The sequence below is a fragment of the Euprymna scolopes genome, chromosome 28 (genome assembly GCF_053919585.1).
Source record: "Euprymna scolopes isolate OS-2025 chromosome 28, ASM5391958v1, whole genome shotgun sequence".
NCBI classification, from domain to species: domain Eukaryota; kingdom Metazoa; phylum Mollusca; class Cephalopoda; order Sepiida; family Sepiolidae; genus Euprymna; species Euprymna scolopes.
The window spans coordinates 84472755-84492129 of record NC_136509.1 but is presented as its reverse complement, the minus strand read 5'-3'; the positions used below and the strand labels follow the sequence as shown (position 1 = coordinate 84492129).

Sequence of the window (19375 nt, the reverse complement as noted above, 5' to 3'; positions counted from 1 at the left end):
GATCTAAAATGTTTGAATGGTCCCAAAATGCAAGATCATTTTATATTAAACTAGCGAGGGGTACCCGGCGTGGCCTGGGTGTTTGGAGGTGTGTGTGGAAACTCCGTAAGTATGAGGATCGAACCCGAACTATTGAGGCAAAGTTGTAAATTAAAGTGTGAAAAAAAAAACGTGCGACGTTAACCATTGCCCCACCGCGAGATGCTAACAGAAACACGTTTGAATTTATTTAATCACTTGGATTTAGCAGGTGCCCGTTTTAATGAGTTAATAAGGTCAAGTTTGACTATGGGATAGTATTTCATTTACTGCTGAACGCTTTTTTTTATTTTTATTTTTATTTTTCCCAAGATGTTATAGGAAAAAGACTAACCCACATGCAGCGAGCGACAAATTTTGAATATTTATCTTCCCGAAATCGAGCAAATTAAATAGACAGGAAAGCTTCGTTGTTAACTGTGAGATATTACGATTTATATGTGATATAAAAAGTTTTAAAAAGTTGTGAACCGACCGACCGCTTCTCTGAAAAAAGCCTTTTGTAGACATACAGAAAAAGCGAACACACATACATACATACATACATACATACATACATACATACATTTTCGCTTTTATATTCCAAAAAGAAACAAAGAAAAACAACAGAAATTACTTTGTACAAACATAGAAAGCCACAAAATGGACTTCATTACAAAACAAAAAAAAGGAGCGAAAAATACAAAAACATGCAACTGTGCTTTGATGTGCATTAATTTGTTCCACATAAAGTAGATGATCTGCTTGGATTAAATCTGCTGTCTACTCACCAGATTATTTTATGGTTCTTGCTCCACCACAATACTTAAATACCTTTGTGCCATTTTGAAAATGTCATAACTATCTGGCAGTGATAATATCTAGCAATCTTAGGTTTGATGACCATTTGTCTTATATATTCAACAGGGTTAATAGAGAGCTTTATGTGTTATGTATCCTGAGCTACCAAATTCCTCATGAATGGCATTTGCTGACTAGACTTTACAAGGCAATGATTTGTCTACATTTGGAATACAGGTCCCTAGTTTTTGCCAGAGTTAGCAAGGTGTTCTCTGATTCTCTTGAGCAACTACAGCATTGTGTCATATCTTTTATATATATAAAAGGCAAAATGTGTCTTAGCGTGTGCACATTTTGTGTATGCCCAGGACGTCTTGAAATCAATTACCTTTGATCATTGTGGGCAAAACTCTTCATATTAGACAATTGCTATTCATTTGAGAGTTCTCCCTTTTTCGAGGGAAGTTTTTTTTTCCCAAACATCGTGGGATAACAAATAAATGAATCGGTGGAAAGCTGAACTGGCCTTCAGCCAACGCTCGTTTCTGCACCTGCTAGCAAGTCAACTTTTTGATTGACATCGCTAAATTTGAACACTTTTCACTTCCTATGGCTTCGTAGCATAGCGGTAAAAGTTCACGTTTTCTTTCATTTCCTTTTCCGCCTTTGGGTTCGTCACGGGTTCGAGCCTCCCTCCCTACTAACACTTTTTTTTCTTTTACACCTACAAACACCTGGGCAACGCCAGGTACTCCCGCTAATCAGATATATACTACATATTCTCTGCTGCGACCCTGTTCCATCTGGAGTATATCATCTGCTTGCATAAGATCTGTTGTCTACTCACTGGTATGTTATAACTAGTGATGCAAAGTTCACAATATTTACCCCTTTTCCATTTTTTTTTTACATGGAAGTCACCACTTATCAAGGCCCTGAAGCCACTCAGGGATAAGGGTTATTGCGTGAACAGTAGTCAATGGGATAATACCGTAGTAATTGTTAGTAATGGAGATTTGATAAAGTGTCTTACTTAAGGGGGTGATTCATCAGGAATTTGTTTATGTTGGACTTGAACACATCCAAGTTGTAGTCAGGTGGGAAACAGGCAAACGGAAGAGAGTTCCACAGGCGTGCACTTCTAAGAAAGAAACTTTGTTTGTGGCATCTATGTTTTGATTTAGGCACAGATAAAGAATGGGGAAAATTATTGACAGTGGTTTCAGCTAGAACAGGTGTTTTCCACAAAAGATTGGCGAGGGGAGGACCAGAGATTGGAGCTCGGACGAGCACTTGCCATGGACCTGATTCCGGTACAATTACCAATTCTGTTCTAAATTAGAGATTCCAATTCAGCAGCCTTGGCAATCTCCTCAATGTATTTGCCTGAACTCATGTTGCTTGCGAATATTAAGCCGAGGAGTTAGAAAGATGTGACCTTTGGGTAGGGCGTTATTTGTCAGGGTAATCGATGGTCGAGAATGTTTTTAGCAATTTTTGAAAGAATGAAGCCTCGTCTCAGTAGAATTAAATGTTAGCTTAAATGTTGCCTTGAGTATGAGCTAACAACTTTTAACATGTTACACCAAATAATTTTCAACGAATGGAAATTTTTTTCAAACTTCAAAAAATTAACACCTATTCGTAAAACTAATAAACCAGTACTCAGTGTGAAACTCCTTCAAAATGAGGAGACGGACAGCCAAAAGTGTTTTTCCACTACCAGCTGGCCCAACAAAAAGGAACCTAAGGACTCATTCTCTACAAACCATCACGTGGAGTAGTGAAAAGAAACGACTCCATAACCCATGGTCCAACTTCATCTACAAACGTAAAAACAAAGGTAAGCAACATACACAATGCAACGCTGTCAAATACTCAAATACGCACCAGACATCCCAAAGATGGTCTATGCCAAAGCTGGGGACCATGCTAAAGTTGTATTTTTATTTTTTTGTATCTGAAAAAAATATTAGATAAAGACATTTATTGTTGGTAGTATGAAATGAATTAGTAATAATGTGTTGGTATAGGTAAGTAATTAGTATTTATGTACTTACAAAAAAGCTGATAAATGCAATAAGATGATAAATATAAGGATTGTAATTCATTTTCGTATTCTGAAAAATATAATAAGGAACATTTTTAGATGTAAATGTCTAGAAATGCAGAGAGATTACAGATTAATAAATTTTGATATTTTTCTTGAAATTTATGCAACGTTAGTGTATCTTTTATACAGTGCATGAATAGTGCTTACATAACATTTAATGTATGGTGTGAGAAAAAAAAATACAAAGGAGTATTAATATTTTCTTTTTGTTTTATTTTTGGCACAAATGCCCTTTAAATTTGTCTGAAGTGTTTTTTTTTTTTTTTTGTGTGTGTGTGTGTGTGTGTGTGTGTGTGTGTGTGTGTGTCTTCATTTTCGGAAGAGTTATACTAGTAGAAAGGGAAGACAATCTTACATTAATGCTTCTTTGTTTTGTTTTTTTTTTTGACGAAACTTTTCTGGTAATTCAAAACGCATTCAATAAAGTAACGAAGTATCACAGAAATCATTAAATATTGAAAAATTTATTGAATTTGATTGAAATTGTTAAAAAAATATTTCAAAATAAACTATATTTAAAATTTGCAAATAAAATCTTTAATGTTTCAAATATATCCCATATACTAGCAGTTGAGCCCGGCTTTGCTTGGACCCTATGTACTGTTCATAACTTTATGTGCACGTGTATACATATATATATATATATATATATATATATATATATATATACCGGACTATCCATTCATGTGAAATCTTTTTATCATTTTTTCTTTTACCTCCTATTCCCCTTACCTCACCCTTTTTTTTTTAAACTAAGTAAGATCTGTGACTTACTTGTGGTTTCATTAAATACTTTTACATGCAAAATCCGATCCGCATTTTGCTAGTTCCTGCCCTCTGATGAGAGGGAGAGTGTTTCTTTGAAACTCCGCGGATTAAGGACTATCCACTTATCTTGTGCTTCCTTTTTAAAATTAAATATGTTTTTAAATCTTTTTCAAGATGTTTTTAAACATGTTTTATTAATCATTTGTTCATATATATATATATATATATATATATATATATATATATAAAATATTTTGACTCATGTCCAGGTAACCTACATCTAAAATTTCAAGTGTTTAGACCCAAAATTGGCAGGGCAGTTTGATAGATTTTGCAAAATCAACTCTTTTAACTTTGACCTCTTAGCAGCCAAATTTTAGTCCAAAAACTGATTAAAAAGCTTGCTGCATGTCTGAGTATCCTTTATGTAAAATTTCAAATATTTAGACCCAATATTGGCTGAATAGTTTGCTAAATACCACAAAGGTACAATTTTTTTAGCTTCGACTCCTTGGCAGCCAGATTTTCTGCCAAAAAACCGATTAAAAAGCTTGCTTTATGTCTGAATACACTTTACATAAAATTTCAAATGTTTAGACCAAACATTGGCTGAGTAATTTGGTAGAGATCGTAGAGATCAAATTTTTTATAACTTTCATGCCTTAACATTTATTGTTTTGGCGGAGGAGTTTGATAGAGTTTTTAAAGGTCAAATCGCTGAACTTTGACCCCTTGACAGCCAAATTTCTGGCCGAAAACCAATTAAAAAGATTTTCCCAAATCTCAATACTCCTTACGTCAAATCTCGAATCTGTAGATTGAAAACTGACAGAGTAGTTTGGTAGGGAAATGTGCACACACACACACACACACACACACAAATACACACACACACAATTTCACTTTTACAGATATATAGATATAATTCCCATATATATATTACAAAGGACAAGCCAGTTGGAGTTAGTTCCTATTCTTTGTCTCTGTCTCCTTTGTAACTGAAACTATGCATAACGTGGTGTTGGTTCCCGGACAACATGACATAAATTCAATTTGTTTTTCCTTGTAGCAACCACATTTACTTCCTCATTCTCTCTTTACCGCTGTGACATCGCTCATGTGATTGTCTGCTCGAGCGTGTTTCACGCCTCGCACATGATCTCAAACATTATCCATGTCTCTCACATGATCGTCCACTTTCTTTTTATTTAATCTTTTTTTCTTTCCTGGAGATAACATTTCGTATGCATTAACTTCGCAAGTCACTAGATCATCAAGAACTGCGAGATCTGAATTGATCAGGTCGACCATCTCCCTGCTGTCATGACAACGTATTTCTTTCTGATCCTCTTTGAGCACCGTTGGGATAAACTTTGTGCAAATCTTCAGTTACTCATGAATAATTGTACATACAGTCCCCACACTGACATCAAACTGTGAATATTGTCTCTATAGACACACAACGGCCCTTATCTATGAAATTCTTTATTTGACCAATCAACTCATCCCACACCTCTAATCATCCCTCACAGACTCCTTGCCCTTCTTGAATCTCTTATGCCACTCAAAAACTTATGTTTGATTCATGCAAGATGGTCCATAAGCAGTCTGAAGCATTTTACATGTTTCTGTGGCATTTTTTCCAAGTTTAAAACAGAATTTAATTGCATGCTATTCTACTAATGTGTCCTCACATCCAGATTGCATTTTTGAAATTCACCAGCTGTGACAATCAGACTTTAGTAGGCTGTATTCCAATTCCTGCTGTAGCTGAAATTATAAAAATTTGTCAGTCATCTCATAAGACGCATAGCAATAACATACTGAATTTTCAACTAATGGCAACTAAGCTAGACAAAATATTTTGTGTTTCATTCTTGTAAGCATTCTGCAGGCCTTAGCATCTTAGCCTGATGAATCCTCACGAGGATGAAACACGGAAAATTCTGTGTAGCTGAATCATCACATATATTTTCATTAGTTGTAGGGGGAACGATTTATCTGAACCATATAGAATGCTTCAGACTGCTTATGGACCATCTGAACCATAGAGAATGCTTCACACTGCTTATGGATCATCAAAGGTATCTAATACATATGTATATCCACACTATGTAACAGTTATGTCAAGGATTATAGCTGACAATTATCTTTTCTAATATTGCGTTATTGTTGTACGTTGGGTCTCATAATGTGAACTACAAAATAAAGTCATAGCTCTATTTACTCCTTTTAATTTATGCACCTAAAATGGACTTTAACCTACTACTTTTTCGGCATACTTTGTATTTTGATCCCCCTTACACCCACACAAACACACAAATAAGCTTACAATGGGCCACATGCAGCGCATGGGCCGCATGTTTGGCATGCCTGCTCTATGATATTTAAAATTTTACACTGTAGTGGGTTATGACATATTTATTTTTACATAGACGTTGCCACTTATCAAGGCCCAGAGGCCACTCGAGGATAAGGGTTAAAGAGTGTACAGTAGTCGATTGGACAATATAGTGATCGTTAGTAATGGAAATCTGGTAAACTTAAGCGGAACAGCTCATCAAGAACTTGTCTACGTTGGACTTGAAGACAACCATATTGTAGTCAGCTGGAAAGCAGGCAAACGGAAAACAATTCCACAGGCGTGCAGTTCTAAGAAAGAAACTTTGTTCATGGCATCTACGTTTAGGTTTAGGTACAGATAAAGAGTGGGGGAAATTATTGATAGTGGTTTCAGCTAGACGAGTGTTCCCACCCCACTCTCCATACAGAGTCGGCACAAGGGGATTGGAAAGCCAGTGCACAAGAGGAACTGAACTCTGCCTCATAAAAAATGCCTAAGCAGAACTGTCGGCATTCCCCGGTAGAGGCACTTCTGGCGATAAGCAATAAACTAATAAAGTAAAACCCAGTAAAACCTTTTTAATTGTTGGGTCGATTGTCCCCGGATGACCGGCCCTGCAACATGGTCATCCCGTTACTTAAAAATAGTCCTGACAGCATTTTTACAATAACAAAAAAAAAAAAAAAGAAATGATGTAAAAATAATTTGAAAACAAATAAATGTTACCAAAGGCAGGATAAATTACTTTCCTTCCTTTCTGGATAAGTTTTTGGTGCTATTTTAAAGCGTTTATTTACTTTTCTTTCAAAGTAGTGTCATGTCTGTTGAATCAGAACAAAAAAAAAAAAAGAAAAAAAGAGAGCAGTTCTGTAAGAGCTATTTGAACTCTCAATAATCGCTCAAATATCGAAAATTAAACAAAATACTGGTAGCACATTTCATTGTTGCATGATTGGTGACATTCGTTTGATGGGTTTCTATTAGTACTAGTTTAATTTTTTTTTATTTTTGAGCGATCATCAAGGGTCCAAATTGCTGTAAGCAAAACAAAGTTTTTTTTTCTCATTCGACGTATTTGCCGAGTTCTGTTTCAAAGTAACTGAACGCTTTAAAATAAGTTAAAACACAGAAAAAATATATCCAGTTAGGTAGAGGAGTAACTTATCATGTCTTTGGTAAAATTTATTTGTTGCATATTTTTTTCGTCTCCCTTTTGTTTTGTAGGCTATTATAAAAAAAAAAAAAAAAAATGCCTGACTCCAAGTGTTGAACCGATTGTAAGAAGTATCTTCTGGCATAAATAAAAATTATTCAGGTTGTGGCAAGTAACTATCTGATCTGTTGTAGATTGTGTGTGTGTGTGTGTGTCTGTATATATATATATATATATATATATATATATATATATATCATCAATCAATTCTAGTTTTCTGAAGCCCTTACTCATCCCACACCTCTCATCATCCCTCACAGACTCCTTGCCCTTCTTGAATCTCTTATGCCACTCAAAAACTTATGTTTGATTCATTCAAGATGGTCCATAAGCAGTCTGAAGCATTTTACATGTTTCTGTGGCATTTTTTCCAAGTTTAAAACAGAATTTAATTGCATGTTATTCTACTAATGTGTCCTCACATCCAGATTGTATTTTTGAAATTCACCAGCTGTGACAATCAGACTTTAGTAGGCTGTATTCCAATCCCTGCTGTAGCTGTTCATTTGAACCTGAAATCATAAAAGCTTGTCAGTCATCTCATAAGAAAAAAATTATTCAGGTTGTGGCAAGTAACTATCTGATCTGTTGTAGATTGTGTGTGTGTGTATATATATATATATATATATATATATATATATATATATATAATCAAGTTGTGTCCTGTCTGGTACAAGCATTGACGTCTATGTCTCTCCCTCTCTCTCTCTCTAGGCATTTATGAATTCATTGTTGCTCATCATTTTTGATGTTTCTCAGGAATTCCGACTGTCAACCTATGTTTCTCATTGTCATCCTCTGCTCCTTCTACCCATGATCGTTTCTGTCAAGCTAATCTGTTCTATTCCGCTTTTTCTGTAGACATGATACATGAACCTCATTTGTCTTTTTCGTATTTTTCTTATTAGAAACCTTTCTGTGTTTACTATTTCTAATACCTCCTGGTTTGTTTTCTTTTCTGTCCAGGATATCTTCAAAATTCTCCTCAGGAAACAAGTTTCAGTTGCCTTTAGTCTCTTCCCTGTGCTGTTTATCATTGTCTAGCACTCGCAACCGTGTAATAAAACAGACCGTACATACGTGTGAAGTATTCTGAATTTATATATATACTAGCAGGCCGCCCGGCATTGCCCGGTCATAAAATACGCTTAAATATGATATTTTTATTAATGCAGATTTCGTATTTAATACTATATTATATTGGACCCAATATATAGTAATAATTAAAAACGTTAAAAAAAATGACTCATGTGCAACCATCAAGAATTGAAACCAAAACGTTTAGCTAATGATTTACTTTTTCCTTTGACGTTAATGTTTGAGCTATGGAGACATGTTTGCTGCAAGGCTAAAAATTAAAACATGAACCAATAGCTATTACGTTACGCATGCATATTCATAATGCTGTTATTCGATCTTCACCTGGCAAATTCCATTTTTTTTTAATTTTCACACTTTTTTTTTTTAGGTGTGCCATACGATAATGTTCATTTTCTAAATGCATATTTTTTTTTTGGTGACGGTTATTTTTCGGTGCGATTTTCCCCGGCTAAAACTCAAATAAAAAGTTTTGCATAGGTTTGAATACCCAATATATTAAGTTTCATGTCTGTAGACCAAAAACTGATAGAGGAGTGTGGTAGGCAAATTTTTTAAAACAAATATATATATATATGCATATATATACATATATAGAAGGAGGTTTGTGTTTACTATAACCCTTTTACGCAAGTATTATGTAAGCATAAATCATGTAGAATGTCTGTATGACTATAATTATATGTAATAGTTAACTAAAGATGATCATCCCATAAGAAAACCGAAAAAAATAGGGAATTAATGTTTAAAAGAATATGCAAATTAGCTAGATCTTTTGCAGATGAATGCAATTTCACACCCGTATATATAACAAAGTTGTATTTTCTTTTTAAATAAATAGAGAAAAGGGTTTTTAATATCAATACACAAAAAAATAGGAGTATATATTTCTTCTTCTATAATATAAATCTCACCTGTCTGTTAAAATGTATGTATGTATGTCTTGCAAAAACTTTCGACAGAGGTGACGGATTTTCACAAGATCGATATAGTTTTGAAGCTCGACCCTCGGACGACAAATATAAAAAAATTGGCCAAAAACATTAATTTCTTCATCCTCAACTGGGCACTTTTCTATAAGGTTGGGGTCACTATTTTCGCTGATATTTTCGAAAGTCATCCCCTCTTTTCGATTGACTAGCCTTAATTTAAACTTTCGCCACTTCCGGTTTGGCATTGGATGCAACAGCAAAGACGTCACGTTTTCCTTTTTTTCACATTCTTTTCCTCCTTCACAGTACGGCTTTGAGCCTGCCTACTACCCTATTCTTTTTTTTTTTTTTGTGCTCGCAATTTTCCATCTTTTTTTTTTTTTTTTTTTGCTCAACCGACACCCTTACACACACCTCCGCGTCACGGGTTCGAGCCTGCCTGCCTACTACAACTTTTTTTTTTTTTTTTTTTTTTACTCAACACGCACCTACAAACACCCGGGCAATGCTAGGGGCTGGGCACCCAGGCTGGTATATATATATATAATGATAACATACAAACCAACCAACAGACAGGAATACAAATGTATATATATAGATAACGCAAAGAAGAATCGCCACAACAAAAGAATGTATTTAGGACAGTTGCGCAAATAATTTAAGAAATTTACTTTATCGTATGACTCAGCACACGTAAAAAAAAAAAAATGAAAGCGGGTGTTTTATCATTGAATATCTGAGCGATTTTACTAATTATACAAATTAAGGCATGACAAATGTACGACAACTGCCCCTATTGATTTTCTCTGCATGCGATATTTAACCCCAGCAAATTAAGGCAAGACAAATTAAGGCGCGACAGATGGCTCGTGCTGTTGTTTTTTGTTTGTTTTATTATAAAAAAAATGAATGATTCTTTTTTTTTTTTTTTTAGACCTGGGTGGAATATTTTTTTTTAAAAAGTACGAGTTAAATATAAAAGGGAAAAGATATTGGTTTATATTTTTAAGTAGTAATGTTTTTAATAGTAAATGTTTACCAAAATAAATAAATAAATAAATAACAATGAAAATAAAAAAGCTAAAACATAAAACTAAAAAAATAACCGTCACACACACACACACACACACACACACACACACACACACACAAAATATGCATTTAGAAAATGGGCATTATTGTACCTATTTACAATGCCTCCCCACGGGACAGAGTTAGACACCAGGGTCGTTTTTTAACGTGGAGAAAACGAACAAAAATAAAAATTGTCTCAGTCGTGAAGGATTTCTCCTCCACTGACAGAGAACAAGAAATTGAAGTGCAGCAAGCAGCATCTGAAGAACAGATGGTATTTATTTGCTCCCCCACCGAGCAAATTAGGCACAAGGCCAATTTTTAATGTGAGGAGTGAAGGGAGGGGAAAGGGAAAAAGGGGACCAGCTCCCGAGAGGTGGGAAATGGGAGCTGGTTAAAGGTCAGGTATGTGGGGTTGCCCCCACATCTGGTCTTTGCTTGCAGTATCTGAAGAACAGATACTACACTTTGATCTTGTCTTGAAGGCCAAGTAACTTTGAAAAAAAAAAAAAGGAAAAAAAACGGAGGCGGGGGGCGCGGATATTGCATGACAAATATACAGCAACTGCTCCTGTTGCTCTAGGCTGTCAGAAATAGCACGGATAAAATAATTCCTGATTGGTTGATAGAAGAATAGGGACTGCACTTTTGGCGGGAATTTTTAACTTCGAGTTTGGACCGAATCCTCCTAACTTAATTATATTTCTCTTTTAATCGACAATGTGATTGACGAAGAAATATGAACTCTCTAGAGATGGTGGGAGTTATACGCCTTTAAAAAATATTAATTTAATGTTAATGAAAATTGAACAATTGATTTATTATCAAACTATTATACAAGCTTCTTTTTCTCAAACTAACATGTTCACGAACGACATAAATACCCGGCCTGTATTGCCAACTAAATTAACCCACTTTGATTTAGCAATGATGAAACCAGAACGGTGAATACATCCAGCAGGTAAGTTTTTCTTTGTTTATTTGGTGCTTCTACATTTTATTGCTGAAATTGGAGACGCCATTTTATTTCGTGCAACTGCTGTCCAAATTTAGGGGAGAAATCATATTAAATTATGGCCGAACCATGAATTAAATAACAAAAAAATTAAACTTCCGGAAAGAGCTATGAAAAAAAAAAGTAAATAAAGAAAGTGAAAGCGAACATATATCCGTAATTGTTTAATTGGAAATGCTTCGATTTAATTAATGAGAACGTGAAAATTTTTCATGGAACTTTTTTTTTTTTTTAAACAGAAAATGAAATGACATATTCATGATAGTTTAAACTGGGCGAGCGCCATTTGAAAACCAAAACAAAACCAAAACATTTATTGTATAAAAATTTATCAAAATATAATTCTAAAAACATTTATTGGGGTTTGTATTACTGTACACATAGATTCGAAAAAGTTGTCAAAAAACAAATATATAACAAATAAATGTTATCAAAGGCAGGATAAGTTACTTTTCTACCTAACTGGATATATTTTTCGTGTTTTTATTCAATGTAACATGTTTATTCAGCTCGAAAAGTATACAGTGTTTACCGATTGGAAAATTCAAAATAGCGACCGACTCTCTTTAACACGGTAAGTTCAGGAAAAGATGTTATAAATAATAAACTAGACAAAATACTGTTAGAAATTCGCTCAATTTATGTTACCGTGACATAAGTTGACATATATTCGGTTGTTTTTTAATAGTATTTTGTCTAGTTTATTATTTATAACACCTTTTCCCGAACTTATCGTGTTAAAGAGAGAGTTGGGCGCCATTTTGAATTTTCCAATACATCGGTAAACAATGTATGTTTTTCGAGCTGAATAAAGATGTTACATTGAATAAAAACACGAAAAATATATCCAGTTTGGTAGAAAAGTAACTTATCTTGCCTTTGATAACATTTATTTGTTATATACTTGTTTTTTGACAACTTTTTCGAATCTGTGTACAGTAATACAAACCCGGGGGGGGGGGGTTAATTTATCTGTTTTTTTTTTTTTCCTGGAACATAGAATTTTGAAACTTTCAAAAAGTAACGCACCGACATTTACCAATTAGAACACGATTTAACATTTTTCGAAGATTTTACTACTTACATTGGGGGCGCGAGCGGGGGGGGGGTGTTGAGCCGTTGGGGAGCCCCCCACCCCCCGGTCGCGCACCCAATGTAAGCAGTAAAATCTTCGAAAAATGTTAAGGTAAATTTATACAAACACCGTGACAGCGAATTAACCCTACCCCTAACCCTAACCCTAACGCTGTCACGGTGTTTGTATAATAATACCAATGTTAAATCGTGTTCTAATTGGTAAATGTCGGTGCGTTACTTACGGAAAAACGTTTAACTAAACTGCAAAAGCACCTATTAAGCCACATAAGTTCTATAATTGAATCCCCCCCCCCCCGCAAAAAAAAAGAATGAAAAACAAAGATGTTTGGTGCTTATGTTTTTGTAAACCACATTAAAAACTACGTGAGACAAAAAAAAAAAAAGGTCCCATAATTTGTTGTACTTTTCTTTAACTGTAAGTCATTAAAAAAAATGTTAGTCCGTAATTTTTTGATTGGTACGCCATGTGAGAAGGCAGTTTGCTACGTGAAGCAAGCCGTCGTTCATGCTGCAGTGCGCGCGCGTAGCGTAAACGGAAGCTGCAAAATGGTGTAAAGTAGTTCGTGGGTTCAGGGGCTAATACCATACAAACGGTAAATTTTCCCCAAGTTTGACTATCAGATTCGTTGTCAGCGATTACCTATAAAAAAAACAAATTAGAGTGGTCGGTGTTCTGTTATAGCGGATCTGGATATTTACCATTTTTAATAATCACAAAAACAAATAAAACGCTTCCTTGAAACAAATAACAACAAAAGTGGTTTATTGCAGAAGAAAGACGAGATTGTTTCTCGAACTGAAAAGAAAGAAAGGGCAAAGGAATCTGCCTGGCTGGGTGTCGTCTGCTGATGGGTGGCAGTCCCCAGTGAGTGAGTAGCACTTAGCAGTGTTAGAAGTGCTGTGAGAGAGATCTGTTCTGGTCGCTGGCTGGTGTCTCTTTTCCCAAATCAGCTGAGTTTCCAAAGGGCTAAAAATTGTCCTTTAGGGGACAGCTAAAATCAATGCGCTCTGCCAACCGATTTCTCGGTCTTGCCGAATCACGTTGGCAAAGGGCATTGACTCGGCGGATCCGCATATATAAAATAGTTCGTTAACCGAGTGTACAATTTTACAGATTTCGCTTCATTGTCATTTTTTGTGAATAATTTATAGGCTGGAAGATGAATAAATATTATAAACAGGATGGAACGATAAAGTTGTCGCCCTAAAGAAAACAACACTACAGCTTCATTTTTAAACGTTGGTAATTGTACAGTTTAATCAAAAACATTAAAAACCGAAAATATCGAAAAGTTATATTGTACATATCCGTTATGGAATGAAGTTCTCTGAAAACAAAAACAAAAAATTCACTTGGCACTTCACGGGGAAACGGGTTTTAATTTAATGGCTGCTCCCTGAGGTTTTCCTTCACTTTCTTCGTATATATCTCATACACTTTTTTTTTTGTTTTGTTTTTGTACAGTTTAATCAAGACATTAAAAAAATTGAAAATATCGGAAAAAGCTTAAATTGTACGCATCCGTTATGGAATGAAGTTCTCCGAAAAAAAAAAAATCACTTAATTTCATCAAGTATTTTTTTTTTTTTTTTTTTTTACAGCGAAAAAACAATTTTATGATACCGAGCAAAAGGTTCGACTTTTAGGAAGAAAAGCTAGGTGTCGGCGCTTTAATTGGAGTTATCTCCTCGTGGCGTGTTCTGAAATTCAAACAAATTTTTAAAAATCCAAGATGTCTGCCTTCAACGCGCTCTCATAAAAACGTGTTTTTCCGCTGTAAAGAAAAAAAAACAAAAAAAACTACTCGATCAAATTAAGTGAAATTTTGGTGCTAATTCACTTACTGATCCGCGCTATTTTTTAAATCGTATTTCCAAGTTTAATTAAAGTTTTATCATGGTATTCAATTGTAAGGTTAAAGTGCAGAATAGGTAAAAAAAACTTCCTCCCCTCCCCATGTCCCCTGCCAAACGATTGTGAAAAATGGACCGCATGTTTCCGTGACGTCAGATTTGTGTTAACTATACGAACTATGGAAAAGCAGCAGCGACTTAATGATTTTGTTTTTAAACCTTTGTTTATCTTCTTCAAACTGCAATTAATAATTCATCTTTGTTATAATTTTGTTAAGTTTTAAGATTTACACAGTTTTATGATTAATATTATAAACATTTGTATATTAAATATGAAATACGGTTTTACTGAATGTTTATTTGGTTACCTACGGGGTTCCATTTTTTTGTTCGGTAAAAAGAGACAAACAAAATATGAGGTGGAGGCTACAAAATACTTAATATTTGTGCAATATTTTCAAATTGTTTTTAATCTGGCGATAAAATAGCTGACAATAGTCGTGTTTATGTTAAAACTTAAAAAAATTAAACACAATTAATTAAAAATCTATGTTGTAACGGAGCATTTTGAAATAATGGAATTTTAATCGGTTTAATCTTTTAAAAATTAATGTTTACGAAGTTTCTTGCAATTTCAACTGATATATTATATGTATATATTAATTTCAACTGATATATATGTATATGCAATTTCAACTGATATATTATATTAATTTCAACTGATATATTATATTTCAACTGATATATTATATTAATTTCAACTGATATATTATATGTATATGCAATTTCAACTGATATATTATATGTATATATTAATTCGAAAAAAAAAAACGCTATTTAAAAAAAAATAAGTTTATATCAATTTTTTAATTGCAACTTCAAGGTAATTTTCTTTTAATTTATACTGATAATATTAATTTATAATAAAGTTACATCGTGTTACATATAGGGTGGGGTAATTCTGTGGAGAATTTTGGCAGTCCCTTCGGATCAATAAGTGCATGATGAGTACCGAAATTTTTTTTTCGGAGATTTTCAGTTCAAAACGTATACGTGCTGTGCAATATAACCTTTTTCCGATATTTTCATTTTTTAATGTCTTGATTAAACTGTACAAGTACCATAATTTTAAACATTAAATAAAGTAACAAATGTTAATTTTAGGTTAATTTATTATTTTCGGAAACAATCGTTCTCCAGTTTCATTTTTTGTTGGTTATTTCATGCTTCAGCCAGAGTTTGAAATAACGATTTCTCCCTTGCATTTAAACTGCAGGTGCGTGAAATAAAATAGCGACCCCGTCCCCATTTTCGGCGATAAAGTGTAGAAGTACCAAATTTTTTTTAAAAAACAAAATAATCCGAAAATCGCAAAGTTCAAGCAAAATCGACCCCCCCCCCCAAGAAAAAGATACTCATAGGTTTTTGTTTATCGCCACAATCTGGACTTGTAATTTTCCTATAACTATAATCCCCGCCCAATATTTATCCACCACCACCAGAAAAAAAAAAAACACGGCCAAACAAGATATATCCATCAAAAAAAAAAAAAAAAAAAAAAAAAAAAACGCCCCCCCCCCCTCAAATAAAACATAAAATCAAGCAAAAAAAAAAAAAAAAAAAAAACCCGGCCAAACAAAATATATCCATCCAAAAAGGCAAAAAAGGTTCCCCCCCCCCCAAGAAATAAAACAAAATCAAGCCAAAAAAAAAAAAAAAAAAAAAAGGCCCACACGCTAAACTTTCCTTTTCGAAATAATAAAGGCTCCCTCGAACGAACTGCGTACAATATCGGAGCCAATGCGTATTTCGCTAGAGGGGCCTGGCCTCACTCGTGTACGTCAGCCACTATTTTTCATTGATTTAAAAAAAATAAAAAATTAATAATTTTTTTATAATTACAGTTCTAATGTAATCCCACGCGTGCAATGAATTACATTGTTTAATATCCGTAAAACTTCGTTTGCAGATATTTTAAATGCGATATTCGATACTTCATGGGGAACGTACGGTTTTTTTTTTTTTGTTTTTTTTTTTATGATTGCTCCCTCAAAGCGCATGCTTTCTTTGGTTTATTTAATCACGAAAACTTTTTTGAAGGCACTATTTGAGGCCAAAAAAGCGGGGGGGGGGGAGCATTATTTAAATATGTATGAAAAAAATAATTTAACACTAAAATTAAAATATTTAGTGCAGAAAATAATTTTTAAAAAATTAAATGAAATAAAAACAAGCACGAAATAAAAGTATCAAATTTACCCAAAGAAATAAAAGTAAAAAAAAAAAAAATAAAATAAGTACACGCGCGATTATTATTATTAAATAACAATAATAATAATAATAATAATAATAATAATAATAAAGTTTATGATATGTATACGAAGAAAGTTAAAGAAAACGCTTTGAGGGAGCAATCATTTAAAAAAAACCGTTTACGTAGGGTCCATATTCCCTGTGAAGTATCCGATATTTGTTTTCAATAGATCCGAAAACCTGTAAAGTAAGAATTTACAAAAAAAAACAAAAACAAAAACAAAAAACACAAACAAAAACTTACATTGTTCGTGTTTGCTGTTTGTTGAAGTTGTGGCGCAGATTTTCAATGTTTGACTTTATATTTACTGAGAACTGAAAATAAGTTGTTCGAAATTTGTTGCTTTTCGGTTGCTTTCATTTTCAGTTTCTGGGAATAGTGGAAGGTTTGGGATTTTTCTTTTTCTTTTTTTTTTTTTTTTCTTTTTTTTCTAAATTTTTACTTCGTTTCCACCTTCCCATTTAGTTTTTAAAACGAGGACCTGTTAGGGTTTTCGTGTATCCCGAAAACGAATATCGCATTTAAATTTTGCGCAAATAATTGGGTTTGTTTTACTATATTGACAACTCATATCTCTCTCTCTATCTATCTATATATACAGGGTGTTTCAAAAGTCTTGGGAACATAACGATTTTTAATAACTCAAAAACTATTAGGAGTTGAAAAATGAAATTGGTACCGTTGGAAAGGTTAAAGTTTCAAGTTTTGTGGAGAATCTTCAAAGTTGCTCAATATGAGCACCATTCGTCACACGGCAGACATCTAGTCGATAGTCCATTTCCTGCCAAACGCGTTCCAGCATCTTAACGTCAATGGTTCCCACAACTGCCGTTACTCGAGCCTTTAGTTCGTCAATATCTCTTGGAAGGGGCGGCACATAGATTCGTTGCTTGACAAAGCCCCAAAGGAAAAAGTCACACGGGGTAAGATCTGGAGACCTAGGAGGCCAGGGCATGAGAACGTCATCACCTCGCCCAGATCTCCCAATTCATCTGGCAGGCAGCCTTGTGTTAAGAAACTGCCTTACTCTAAGACTCCAGTCATCAGATTCTGCTTCTTCCAATTGAGCCATTAACCAGTCTTCCAGCATGTTGAGATAGGATTCACCAGTGATAGTTGCCTCTTCAAAGAACGGTCCATAGACACCTTTCTTGGGAATTGCACAAAACACGTTCACTTTTAGTGAATCTCGCTCGTGCTCAAGAAGTTCATGAGGATTCTCAGTACCCCATATGCGAGTGTTATGCTTGTTAACTTTGCAATTCAGATGGAAGGAGGACCTGTTCGCTTACTTGGGCACAAACACCCATCTTTCACAAATTTAGCATGCCATCTGACAATGGATTTCCTTTCAGGGGCTTCTTTTTTAAATTTCCTGCGAAATGCACGCTGAACACATGTCCACGATTCGGTCTTTGCAAATTGGAGGACGCAAAATGCCTTGTCTTGTTTAGAGAACGCCATTACTGCACCTGGAAAGATAAGACAAAAATCATTAGTATGACCAAAAACTTGATTAAGCAAGCTTTAAAATGGCACCAGTTTCATTTTTCTACCTGGAATAGTTCATGAGATATACGCATTTGTAATGTTCCCAAAACTTTTGAAACACCCTGTATAATACGAAAGTGCATTTTTTTTACCTAAATGCGAGTTGGGAATAATTTTCCCTTTTAACCAATTTGGTACCCCCACATGGGAGCGGTATATTTTTTTTTATTTTAAAAATAAAAATAATAATAATAAAAATAATAATAATAATATATATATATATACACACACACACACACACACAGCAAATAAATGTTATCAAAGGCAAGCTAAGTTACTTTTCTACCGAACTGGATACTTTTTTAGTGCTTAATGTAACATGTTTATTCAGCTCGAAAAGCATACAGTGTTTATCGTTGCAAAATGTAAAATGGTGCCGAACACACCGCTAAACGCTGAACACGGTAAGTTTGGGAAAATTAATTAAAAATAAAAAAATATATACAAAATACTGTTAAAAAAAAACCACCGAATATATGTTAGCTTATGTTACGATAACATATATTGAGCGAATTTCTAACGGTATGTTGTGTAGGTTTTTTTTTTTGTTTTTTTTTTTAACTCATTTTCTCAAACTTACCGTCTTCAACAGACAGTCCGGTACCATTTAAAATTTTCCAATACATCGGTGGTAAACACTGTTGTATGTTTTTCGAGCTGAACAAACATGCTACATTAAATAGAAACACTAAAAAAATGGCCCACTTAGGTAAAAAAAAAAAGTAACTTATCTTGTCTTTGATAACATTTATTTGTATTCTATTTTATTTTTATTTTATTTTTTTATGACAACTTTTCAAATCTGTGTATAGTAATATAGACATGTTGCTTTCCTACCTAACTATAAAACTTTTTAGTGTTTTTATGTAATTTAAAATATTTATTCGGTTCGAAAAACATAGTCTTTATCAGTATATGTCAAAAAGACAAATGGCGGCGTGCTCGCAGTTGGATACGTAAAGTTTGTGAAAATAAGTTCAGACTAAAAAACTATACAAAATACTGTTATAAACTCAATATATGTCAGCCTATGACACCGTATCATGTATTGAGTGAGTTTCTAATAATATTTTGTATAGTTTTTAGTTTGAAGTTTTAATGTCTTTGGCGTAGCGGCTTCGAAATCTAGTGGGTGATGCCTGATGCCTGCCCTTTTTTTTTCCTTGCAACCTCTTTTTCACA

General features: G+C 34.0%; 1 protein-coding gene across 1 annotated transcript in view; it reads right to left on the bottom strand.

Annotated features, from left to right (window-relative positions):
• LOC145249709 (uncharacterized) overlaps positions 1–17016 on the bottom strand; it is a 64170-nt gene extending 47154 nt beyond the window's left edge. Inside the window, exons 1-2 of the mRNA XM_080111588.1 lie at positions 16886–17016; positions 2880–2939 (exon numbers count right to left, since the gene is read on the bottom strand). Coding sequence (XP_079967714.1) covers positions 2880–2930 — 51 coding nt within the window. The 5' untranslated portion in view covers positions 2931–2939; positions 16886–17016. The remainder of the gene's footprint in view (positions 1–2879; positions 2940–16885) is intronic.
• Positions 17017–19375: the final 2359 nt, after the last annotated feature.